Raw genomic sequence first — 11,229 nt, 5'->3', positions numbered from 1 at the left:
AGATGGAGTCCAGCAAGCGGCCCAGGCCTCCTCGCCCCCCCACCTGGGCTCCTGCCTCCCCTACCCCGCGTTGCTGGTCTCCTCAGCCCTGATGTGACAGCCTGTATTTCTGGCTGTCCTTCCACATTAGAACTGGGGGCATGGGATCAGCTTGCGTCATGCTGGGCCACCTGGATAGGACCTGGGTTGGGCCCTGTAAACCTCGTGGGAAGAATGAACAAATTCCCTTAAAGATGGAGAATCAGATCGTCACTCACTCCTCCTGACCCCAGCAGAGCTTGGAGGACCCCAGGCCATACCATCAGGTGAGCAAAAGAAGTAAGAGGTGTTCAGACCTGCGGGGAAGGGACAGACCAGCCTGTCGCTTTAGGAAAGCTGAGAGGGCCAGAGACAGATTAGCACAATCATAAGAATTTGGCAAAGTGGGCCATAAAATCATATAGACGATAGGAAATGTATAAAACCTATAAAAATCTGTAGTTCTAAAATACTGCCAATGACCCACTAGAAAACAGAATACAAAATAAGATCCTGTTCAGCATGGCAACAAACCCCGGAAATACCGGAATTTATCTGGCGAGAAGATGGGTGAAGCCCTTCACAGTTTCAGATCTTAAGGGCCAGCCCCGGCCAGCCCTCAAATGGACTTGGTTCCAGTGACGGGGTAGATGGGTGACCACTGGGGGGGCGCGGCTTGGGGCCCAATGTCAGGAATGCTGACAAATAACAGAGAGCCGGGAGGGGATGAGTGGGGTTCAGCGAAACCCAAGGGCTCGCAGGGGTGTGGATGGAGAGGCGGGATCTGCACGTCCAAACTGGTGCACAGCGTTGCTCCCAAGGGGCAGAAACGGCGGTCCAAGGGCTCTATGTGAGGCCTGGGGATTGGGGTCCGTTGGGTCCCAGGGGCCTAGGGGCCTTTGGATGCAGTGTAGGCCGAGGGCTGGGCCGCAGTGCCTGTGCTGGCCACCAGGGCCGATGGAGGGCGGGCGGGGGAGGGGGTCTCCCAGCAGGAGGGACCCGTCAGGGATGTTCCCTAGAGGTTGGGAGCAGCCAGATGTGCAGAGGGATCCTAAAACTCATGTTGAGTGCGGTGAGAATGAGGTCATGGGAACATACACCCTTTATGTAAATTATGTCCCCCTCTCCATAGAGGGGAAACTGATTTACAAGAACATGCAGCACATGGGAGGGGGGCCTCCAGGCCCTGGGGTGATGAGCTCAGCTCGGCCTCTGATGCTCCCCCAACAGAGGGCTGGGGGGCCATCCAGCTGTGTGACCGCCCACCCCTGGCCTCTGCGCTCTCGCGAGCCACACCCCTTGGACTCCCACCTCTCCAGGGAGGGTGGAGGGTGCCCACTGCCCCTCGGGGCTGGGCACTGAGGTGCCCAGGGAGCTCTGGGGAAGGGGCACAAGCCCCCACTCCTCACTGCTCCACAGTCATATCCACCCTGGTGCCCTGAGGCGAGAGGCCCCTGTGGAAGGGCTGGGACACCACAGTGTCGTTCCCACTGGACCCCGTCTGGATGTAGGCTTTGCTGGAGTCGGCTGGGGTCCTAGGAAGCCTCAGTGGCCCCCCTCAAACCCGCTGACCCCACCAGTAGGCAGAGGGCCCTTGGGCCTCTATTTTCCCACTTTGTAACAGGAGGGGCCGGGCTAGGTCCATTCCTGGTGTCACCCCCTCCCCAGGGGAGCAGGTGTGACAGGCTCCTCCATGGGACCCCCTGTTATCTGGAGCGGGGAGTGTCACTAGGCACCAACACCAAGGACGTCTAAGAGGAGCAGCTCGGCAAGGAGGCAGGTCCGAGCACCCTCCAGCTGGGGGTGGGGAGGGTCCCGGCTGGCCCTGCCCTGGGAGGGGGTCATGATGATGGGATCATGACACCAGGGCCCGCAGGGCTGGACCCCAAGCTGAGCAGAGAGGCCCCTCTGAGGGGCCCCAGCAGGCACAGGTGCTGGGGCTTTCCTCTCACTGCCCACAACCCACCCTTCTAGGCCCCTCCAGGCCTCACCGCAGCTGGGGCCCTGGGCTTCCCGATTCTGCTGGGAGGGTTTTTGTCCCGAGCTGGCCTGGTCTGGGCCTCCCCAGGTGGACCCAGCCACCAGCAGCCCCGTCTCCATTGACGGCCCCTCCCCAGGGTCCCGGGATGTCCTTCCTCCAGGCTAAGCATTCTTAATCTCTGCCTCCGAGGTAGAGGGCCTGCATCCACTTTGCAGAAGGAAACTGAGCTAAGGTCACTGACCCCAGGTCACTAGAGCAAGGACGTGGCCCAGGGCTTTTCCAATTAACTGAAAACGTACCTGGCAACCGATGGGCGGTGGGCTGGCCTGCCCTCCCCGAGAGTCAGGGGTCAGTGGTGAGAAGGAATAGGCCAGCTGCAGGCAGCTGGGCTTACACACCGATGCTGCCCACCTGCTTCTGCCCAGGGCACGCACACACGTGCACACACACACACACACACCTGCACCTCACCCTGGTCACTAGCTTGCCCCACAGCAGCTCCAGGAAAAGAGCAGGACTTAGCTCACAGGTGGGAAAATGCAGGCCCCAGATTTCCACCTGTCCAGGAAATAGGAGGAGCTGGGCCTTATCTCTGGTGACCCCACCCCCCAGATCATGCCTCTTTCACTGAGCCTGGCCCCGCCCCATCCCTCCACCCTGCAGAGCCCCCGCCCAGGATGTTCCTTCCAGCTGCCCCAGGCCAGGGAGGTCACCTTGGATGTTAAAGGGAGGAGCTGCCCCTCCCTTCTGGTGCTGAACCCCTCCACCACCTGGTTCAGTGGGTGGGGCTGGGATAAGCTCCACCCCCACCCAGTCCCCTCCCCCTGGCCCGGCGCATTCCTCCACTTCCTCCTGCAGCCAGCCCCAGGGATGGAAGGGACAGAGGGCTGGCCTCCCCCAGTCACCCAATTCTGGTCAGCGGGTGGGGAGCCACACCCCAGCTTTCAAAGGAAGACCCCAGCAGATTGTCAGGAGAACGCTGGGAGCCCCACCCCAAGGACAGCACTGCCTGAGCGAGAAGGGCAACGGGCATGGGTGTGGAAATTGGGAGGGCTAGCAGGGGGCTTCCTGGGGGAGCAGACCCGTCCTCCTCACGCCTGGCCCAGCAGCGCCCTGCCACTCAGGTGGCCATCACCCTCTCCTGGGGAGCAGGACCCTTCCCCAGCTCAGAGGCCAGGCCAGCCTGCCTCTCCCCACCTGTGTGTCCCAGGGGATCCTCGGGGAGCAGACCAGCTGGGAGGTGAGGGATGAGAGGACACCGCAGAGGGGTCCCGCAGCCTCTGCCATGTCCCTGAGTCCCCCAGCCCCACCGGCCAGGCTCAGCCTCAAGGGGCTTCATGGGGATGGCCTTGCCCATGACGCTCCGGGTGGACAGATGGGGCAGGCCCAAGGACTAACACAGGGTAACCATGAATGGGGGCCCAGCACAGGTGACCACACAGAGCGGGGTACCAGCCCCGCCCATAGCACGTTGGGAATTTCTCAGGGACTGGTATGGCCTTCACTGAGGCTCACAAATGTGCAAATCCAGATGTTAAAGAAATACTTTAATGTCTCAAAGTCACAATTCCAGTGCTGGCACTGCAGGGTCACCTGCCGGCAGCTGGCCCTCCTCTGGGAACATGGGGCAGCCCTGGGTACTCAAGGCTGGGGCAGGAGGGGTGCAGGAGGGCGAGCCCCCCAGGTCATCCACGCTCTTCTCAGGGCCATCCGCCTCCATCACACGCCCAGGGCATAACTCCCCTGTGGGTGCACAGGGAGCAGGGCGGGGCAGCCAGGAGCTGGGGGAGGGCGTGGCCAGCAAACAGGCCTGGCTGGGCTCCTCCCAGGGATGGACACAGCCTGGGGTGAGGGCTGGCATGGCTCCTGAGCTTGCCAGGAGGATGCTCCCCTGAGAGCGTATGGCCTTCCTCCTTGGAAGTGTCCGGAGCCTACGCTGCAGCCTATGGGGCCTTGGGAGGCCAGGGAGCTTTCAGGCCCTGGGGGCAAGCCCACTGCGCTCCCTGGGGATGGACTCTACTTGCTGGAGTGTGGACCAAAGCTGCACGGCCGCAGCCTGGCCTGGTGAGGTGCCAGCAGATCCGGCTACACGTCCGTCTCCACCCGCAGCCGCTCCATCCTGCGCATGTTGCCCTCCACGGCCACGCGGCTGGTGATGCTCCGGGCTAAGTCCTCAGGGAACCAGCCCGTCTCTCCATCCCGCAGCCTCTCGCCGTAGAACCATCCTGGACCCAGACCCGGGGCAGGTGAGAGCAGGCTCCTGGGCACCAGGCAGTGGCCCCCGTGTCGGCTCCCCTTCGGAGCTGCTGTTCCAGAAGACACCGGGGCCAGGCATCCCTTGGAGCAGACCCCCCTTCCCGTCTTGCCCAAGGTCACGTGGGCACCTGGTCTTCCATCAGGTGCTCGGCCCCAACACTGGACTCAGGGGCTGAGCTCACTCCAACCAGCTTGGTCCATCCTTGTGCAGGTACTTGCAGGAGCCACCCTCCCGCTTAGGATACAGAGTGACCAAGAACCCACTTCTGATCCTGCAACTCGGGGACATTTGAGACGTCCTTGAGGGAGGGTACTTAAGGGGACCCTGGAATCAGGCCCACTGTTGAGTACAAGCCTAATTCCGGGGTGGGGGCACTCGGCAGCCGCCCATGCCAGTGTGCTCTGGACCCTTGCTGGGGCCCCCAGGCTCCCACTCAGCATCAGCCTGCCCGGCCCCTCCCACCTGCCCCACGTGCATCCCCCAGGCCCATCCCCCTGTGCTCACCGTCCTCTTGCTCCAGGACCAGGACCACATCTGCCTGCTGCAGTGTGATCTCGTCCGCCTGCTTGGCCAAGTAGGCCTTGGTGATCTCCACCTGGAGCAGGTCTGGCAGGGAGGGCAGGCCTCAGGAGCAGGACTATTCCAGGGAGGGGGTGGGCTCCAGTCCCATCACACCCCCTGTGGCTTGGTCTCGGTGGGACCCAGGGGCCCCCAGGTGTCCCAGCACACGGTCACGCGGCAGCTTCCCTCCGGCTAAAGCTGGGACCCCTCCAGAGGCTGCAGGACCTGCTGCTCCCACTTTCAGGGCCCAAACGCCCAGCACCAGCAGAGGGTGCACCCAGCTTCTAAGGGCCTAGGCAGGGCCCGAGCGGGGTGACAGCTCTATGGGCCAGCCCACTCCAGCTCCTTGGCCTCAGTTTCCCCATCTACTGAGCAGCAGGATGGATGAGGCCCTGAGACAGCGCTGGGCCTGTGTGTGCAGATGGACACACACGTACCTGGGGCTGGGGCCCCTTACCTGGCAGGTCACCCTGGGGGCAGGCTGTGGGGTGGACAGAGGGCTGGACAGCACCTCTCCCCTTCAGGACCAGCCCCCACCCCAGGGCCGGGAAGGGGTTGTGAGTCCTGCTGCGTTCGGGGGGCAGGCGCTTACCTCCTTTGTTAGTGGGGCCTTGCTGCTGCCTCTCCCAGCGCGTGAGTGCTGTGATCCACCGCGCGCGGTCACTCCTGGGGGCAGAGCGCACGTGAGCGAGGCCCGAGGCTGATCCTATCAGCTGACGACCTTTGCTTCACACTCCCCACCCAGTGTGGCACGGTGGGAGGGTCGGGGTGTCCCTGAGCCCCCCACAGCCTTCGAGGTGGGAAGGCAGTGGGATGAAGGATTACGCTGCCCGGGCACACTTTGGTGAGCTGGCCGGGAGCTGGAGGTGTAAGTGGGAGGCCCCTCTGGTCTCCCTGACCCACTGTGCTGGGGGGCCGAGGTGCAGGAAGTCACAGGCTCGGGAAGGAGCGGCAGGCAGGCCTCCCCCAGGCAGGCTGACCCCGAGTCACATCTGGCCAGGGACATGAAGTTGGGCAACAGCTGCATTCACAGGGCCCAGGCTGCCCTGCTTCCTGGCGCTGGACCCCAAGCGCCCTGCCCCATCAGTTTGCTGTTAGAAACGCTCAGCCTCAGCTTCCCACCTGGAAAGGGGGCCGTGCTGGAGGAAGCATGGAGACCCAGCCAGCACCTTTCTGTGTGCTGGTCCCTCCACTGTCTGCTCTCACTGCCCTGCATGGCCCCCGCCCTGTGCTCCAGCCCCACTGTCCTCCTGGCAGGGGCCTCCTGCCTCACGGTCTTTGCACTGCCGTGCCTCTGCCGCAGGCCCCTCCCCAGGGCCCCCATCCAGTGCTCCCTCCCCTACCTTGTTTCTCCTTAGTCCTCTCCCCTTGGACACACAGGACAGTTCAGCCGTGCATTTTGCAGTTGGCGTGTCCCCCTCCCGGGAGTGTGAACTGCTTTAGGAGTAGGCCGTCCTTGGCACAGTGCAGTGCCTGGAACCCTGGATCAGGCATCCCGTCCCCATGGAGCTCTCAGGATCGCCCCCACGGAGCCCTCCCATCTTACGCTGAGTCGGAGGATAGCAGGATCTTCTCCTGGCGGCCCTCACTGTTGTGCAGCAGGGTCAGCTGGAAGGTGTGCGGCACGAAGGAGCTGCGGTTGCTGCCCCCTGGCAGAGAGGCCTCCGAGGGCTCCATCTTCTGGACCTGGATGTGGTCCAGCTGGGCGTAGTCCTGGACCACGAAGCTGTCCTCACTGTAGGGAGACAGGCGGTCGGCCAGATGCTGCAGAGGTCTGTGGGCAGCCCGAGGGCCAGCCAGCCGGAAGGATGCTCCCGAGAGCTGGCCCCAGCCCACCTCCCCAGCTCCAAGGCCATGGCTGCTGCCTGCTCCCCGTCGCAAGGCCATGCAGCCTGGCGACCACGGGAGGGGCCCACCTCTTCTTCTTGGTGACCACGAGGACGTCGTTGAACAGGAACAGGTAGCATGTCGGCCGGCTGGAGAGTTTTCGGAAAAGGCCGGTTTCTTCCACCACGAAGAGCTCCCCGCGCTTCAGCAGCCAGCGGGAAGCAGAGATCAGTGGGAGGGACTGGGGGCAGAGCGGGGACAGGGATGAGTCCCGGGGGGGTGGCAGGGATGTGCAGCCATGGGGACTGAGCCCTGCCTCTGGGAACGGGGTGACCAGACCTCTCTGGGCTGCGCCGAGGAAGGGAGTGTGACTGTCCAGGCCTCAGACAAAGGGCTGTTCAGGCCGAGGACAGGAGCTCAGGGGGCGGCTGCTCTGTGCCTGGCCTGGGCCCAGACCCTTCACAGCAACCCAGGACAGGCCTGCCCTGCTTCCAGCCAGGCCCAGGGGCCCACAGGGCACCTACCGAGGGCTCCCCTCAAACCAGGGGGCGAAGGATACTCTGGGGAAGCCTCCTGGCCCACCTCACGCCAAGCAGGGGGCTCAGACCAGCTGCTTCTATGCAGGCTGTGAGGAACCCCTGATCTGCGGGGCCACCTCTGGCATCCAGGGGCCTTTGCTGCAAATGGAGCTCCCTCCCCTTCCGCGGCCTAGAGGACAGGCCCGGCTAAGGCAGACACCCCGGCCCCCTCCACATGGGTCCCATGTCGCCATGGCCGGTGCTCAGACAGCCTTCCGCCAGCAAGGCTGGTGCTCTGGCCTGTCAAGCTGGAAGGGGAGGGGCAGGCAGGGCAGGCTTGGTGGGGACGGAGCCAGGAGGCCCTGCTCACCAGCCTCTGCCCCCCGACATGCCCCACTGGACACCTCACCCCTCCTGGGGCTCTGAACCCCCGCACCCCCACCTGGGCCAGCTGCTCTCCTGCCCTCATGCCCTCCAGTTTTGAGACACGGGAGTAGAGGGGTGAGAGGCCGCTCAGGGGTCAGCCAGGCCCAGGGTTGGGTCTTTGCTCTGGTCAGGGGTGTATTTCACCCCAAACGTGACATCTGCTGCCCGGCCGAGGAGAGGCTCAAGACCCCGGCCAAGGGTGTGGGCTCAGTGGGTCCGTGGCCGTCATCACCCAAACGCCTCCTCTGTGAAGCCACCCTGACTCACCCCAAGGAGCCCGCGGCCCTTGTCGGAGCCTCTGTGCCCTCCCTGCTCGGCCCTCCGGCCCCGCCCACGGCACTGGTTCCCATGGGCTCCAGGCAGGCCCGCCTCTGGGGGCTAGAGGTCAGCAGCTCAGCCTGATTGATGATAAGCTGAGACCGGGCCCACAGAGCTGCCCCGGGTACCCTCCAAGTCTTCTGCCCACCTGCACGCCCACAGGGCTCTGCTGCAGCCAGGCCAGTGCGGGGAGGGGAGAGCCAGGGCAGTGGGGCGGGGCAGAGGCTGCCTCCAGGCCCCAATTCCAGAGAGCGGCTCCCACTTTGCTAGACGGCCCGAGTTGCTGCTGGGGCAGCCCCTGGACAGCACAAGGATGGGCTAGTCTGTGGGATGGTGGGGGAGCCGTGTGGGCAGAGGTCTGGGCTCTGCCTGCTTGGGCAGAGCTGTAGGCTGCCTAGACCCCCACCCCCAGGACCGACAGACCCATCCTGACCCCAGAGGGAAGCCTGAGCCGGCCCTGAGGTCGTCTAGCCCCGGCACCCAGCATAGCTGATGAGGACCCCGGGCCCAGGCTGAGCCCTGCCGCTGGGCCTGCCGCTGGCTCCCCGTCACCGGCCCCGGGGTCTGCCCTCTGCCGCTGCAGACCCACCGCAGGCAAGCGGGCGGTGGAGCTGAGACATGAGGCCAAGGGGCACGCTCTCAGGTGGGAAGAGGCCTGGAGAGGTCAAGGCGGAGGCCCAGCCCCGGGCTTCACCGGCGGGGGCTGGGGGGTCACCCCCAGAGGCCTCTCTCCAGCCTGCACACTGAGGGGCGGTGACCCCTGACCGCACACAGAGCCGGGCCTGGGGACAGGCCGGGGCCGGTGGGGCCCGCCTACCTTGACCTTACTGAAGTCCAGCTGTGTGTGCAGCGTGTACATCTGCTCCATGCGCTCCATCCGGTGGGCCCCCTCGTTACACTGCCTCACCAGCTACAGCGCGCGAGAGCAGGTGCTGAGGGCCGGCCCACAGCCTGGCGCCGCACCCCACCCCCGCCCCGTCCAGCCCAGCCCAGCCCCCCGCCGCAGCGGCCCTCACGGCTGTCCTGGTCCCTGCCCCACCCCGGGCTCAGCGACTGTGTGAGCGGCCCTCTCTCTCAGCCTCAGTTTCCCCACCGGCACCATGAGGAGCTTGGGAGGGACCGTCTGGAGACCCTCTCTGCCCCGCCCTCAGGGTCTCTGCCGAAGGGGCTGGGCTGCGCGGGGCGGGGTGGGGCTGGGCGGGGCTGGGCTGGGCAGGGCGGGGCGGGGCTGGGCGCCGCCTCCCCCACCCTGGACCCCTCACCTTGCTGATGGCCTTGAGCGCACGGCTGGCGGCCTTGTATCTCTCCGGGTGGCCCTGAGTCTTGAGGCAGAGTGTCTGCCGGAAGAGATCAGACGTGAGAAGCCACAAGCAGCTTTCTGCACCCCGGCTCAGGGGCCTGCCTGGGGCAGGGGCTCCCCTACCAACGCCAGACCCCGGTGGCCACCCAGGCCCCACCCCTTCAGTTCTTGGCTGTGGTGCTCCAGCCTGGGAGGCCCCTGAAGCCTCTATTTCTCCACTTCCCCGAGGGCCCCGGAGGGTCTGATATCCTGTCTGCCTGGGATGCTGACCCGCCGAGCACGGGCCACATGCTGCCTCTCAGAGCTCAGCTGGGCTCCTGCCATGTGCGGGATCTTGTGTACATGTGTGTGTACATGTACCTTTCACCCCACAAGGCCCTCTGCCCCATGAGCTGGCATCTCAGAGCACAAGCCACTCCAGGAAGCCCCTCGGAGCCCCTCTGTCCACAGAACGGGGACGGTGATGGTGCCTGGGTCACCCCAGGCCCACGCCCAGGACAACTGGCCGAGGGTAGGGGGAAGCAACCACCCTGACTGATGCTTGGCAGGGGTCTGGGCGACACCGGATCAGACTCAGGACACGCATGAACCCCGTAACCATCAAGCAGGTGAAAAAAATCCACCAAATGCTGGAGCAGCTCCCAGCAGAGGGAGCTCTACGGGCGGTGTTGCTGCTGACAGCGGCCACGGTCACTGTGGCCATTAAAGCCGTCCTGTAACTGTTCTCGTAAAACCATACGTAACAGACTGAGCAGGCGGAGCAGGTCGGGAGGCGGCAACGCTCCCTCTGCCTGCAGGTGGGCCCCGGCCACCTCCCTGTGCACTCACGTCCGTCAGCAGGGGCAGCCGGGTCACCCTCTGCATGGGCAGGATCAGGAAGGAGATCATGGGCAGGCCCCCGCACGCGGGCCGTTGCTCGATCTCCCTCAGGGCCTCTCGGAAGGCAGCGCTGCCGCTTCTGCAACAGAGAAGGGCTCTCAGCCGCGGCGGGAGGCGCGGCCAGTCCGTCAGGAGAAATTGGGCGCAAGCTGCAGAAGCCGGGCTGCGTGCGAGCAGCAACGTGCCCTGCGGCAAGGGGCTGGAGCCTCCCGAGGCCACCCCCGCCGGCCCCGCCCCGGGCCCCGGGCCGGCTCACGTCAGCCGCTGCAGGGCGCGTTGCTGGTAGACCTCGTTGGAGCAGTAGGAGACGTAGGGGTGGAAGCGCCGCTCGGCGTGCTCCTCCAGGATGTCACTGACGTCCTCCACGCACACCTGCGCCCTGTGCCGCTGCTCCAGGTCCGCGAAGAACCTGTGGGAGCAACGGTGAGGCCCAAGGGCTGCTGGTCTGTCCATGGCCCCGTGCGTGTGAGTGCACACGCGCACGCGCACACGCGCACGCGCACACATGCGCACGCGAACACACGAGCAAGGCTCCCAGATGCACCCACACCAGGTGCTGGGTGGGTCAGCTGCTAGGGCTCCCCCGGGACAACCCCAGGACAGATGACCTCCTTAAACCTGAAATAACTGGGCACAATACCCATGGCCAAATCCAAGGCCACTTCCTGCTAGAGTCTCGCAGATTCTAGCCAGCATCGTGGGGAGCATACAGGTAGGACAAAAAAATTGCCACTTTGACTGGCTTCCCTGGGACTTGTGTCAGAATTGCCAGGAGCCGCCTGGAGCCCCGGCCGCCTCTGCCCGGCGCAAGACAGGGGCAGGGGTTCTGCTCCTTGCAAGTGATTGGGGTCTGACATCTGATTGTCTCCCATATGCCTCACCCCAGTCTGCAAGGGGGCAGGAATGGGACCCACCCCCTCAGGTTAGGGAGGGGACGCTGAGGCTCAGGGCGACGCCACAGGGTGTCATGGGGTCGCCTAGGGTGCAGGGCAGTGAGGGGCTGGACCCACACAGGTGCTACCTGGACCTCACCCTCCATGGGAGTGAACACACACACACACACTTGCTGCCACACACGCATGCACATGAACACACACACACACACACACACACACACACACACACACACACACACACACACACA

The 11,229-nt window shown here is 64.7% G+C and overlaps 1 protein-coding gene across 2 annotated transcripts in view; it reads right to left on the bottom strand.

Moving 5' to 3' along the window:
- Positions 1 to 3,531: 3,531 nt before the first annotated feature.
- Positions 3,532 to 11,229, bottom strand: part of ARHGEF16 (Rho guanine nucleotide exchange factor 16) — a 22,320-nt gene continuing 14,622 nt past the window's right edge. For both annotated transcript variants that reach the window (XM_007448952.1, XM_007448951.1), the window contains exons 7-15: positions 10,342 to 10,494; positions 10,035 to 10,164; positions 9,169 to 9,243; positions 8,724 to 8,816; positions 6,734 to 6,885; positions 6,364 to 6,552; positions 5,410 to 5,483; positions 4,761 to 4,862; positions 3,532 to 4,224 (exon numbers count right to left, since the gene is read on the bottom strand). In XM_007448952.1, coding sequence (XP_007449014.1) covers positions 4,085 to 4,224; positions 4,761 to 4,862; positions 5,410 to 5,483; positions 6,364 to 6,552; positions 6,734 to 6,885; positions 8,724 to 8,816; positions 9,169 to 9,243; positions 10,035 to 10,164; positions 10,342 to 10,494 — 1,108 coding nt within the window. In that variant the 3' untranslated portion in view covers positions 3,532 to 4,084. The remainder of the gene's footprint in view (positions 4,225 to 4,760; positions 4,863 to 5,409; positions 5,484 to 6,363; positions 6,553 to 6,733; positions 6,886 to 8,723; positions 8,817 to 9,168; positions 9,244 to 10,034; positions 10,165 to 10,341; positions 10,495 to 11,229) is intronic.

This window comes from Lipotes vexillifer, unplaced genomic scaffold (assembly GCF_000442215.2).
Source record: "Lipotes vexillifer unplaced genomic scaffold, Lipotes_vexillifer_v1.1 scaffold835, whole genome shotgun sequence".
NCBI lineage: Eukaryota > Metazoa > Chordata > Mammalia > Artiodactyla > Lipotidae > Lipotes > Lipotes vexillifer.
Note: the sequence above shows the minus strand (reverse complement) of the source record. Positions and strands in the feature narration are given on the sequence as shown.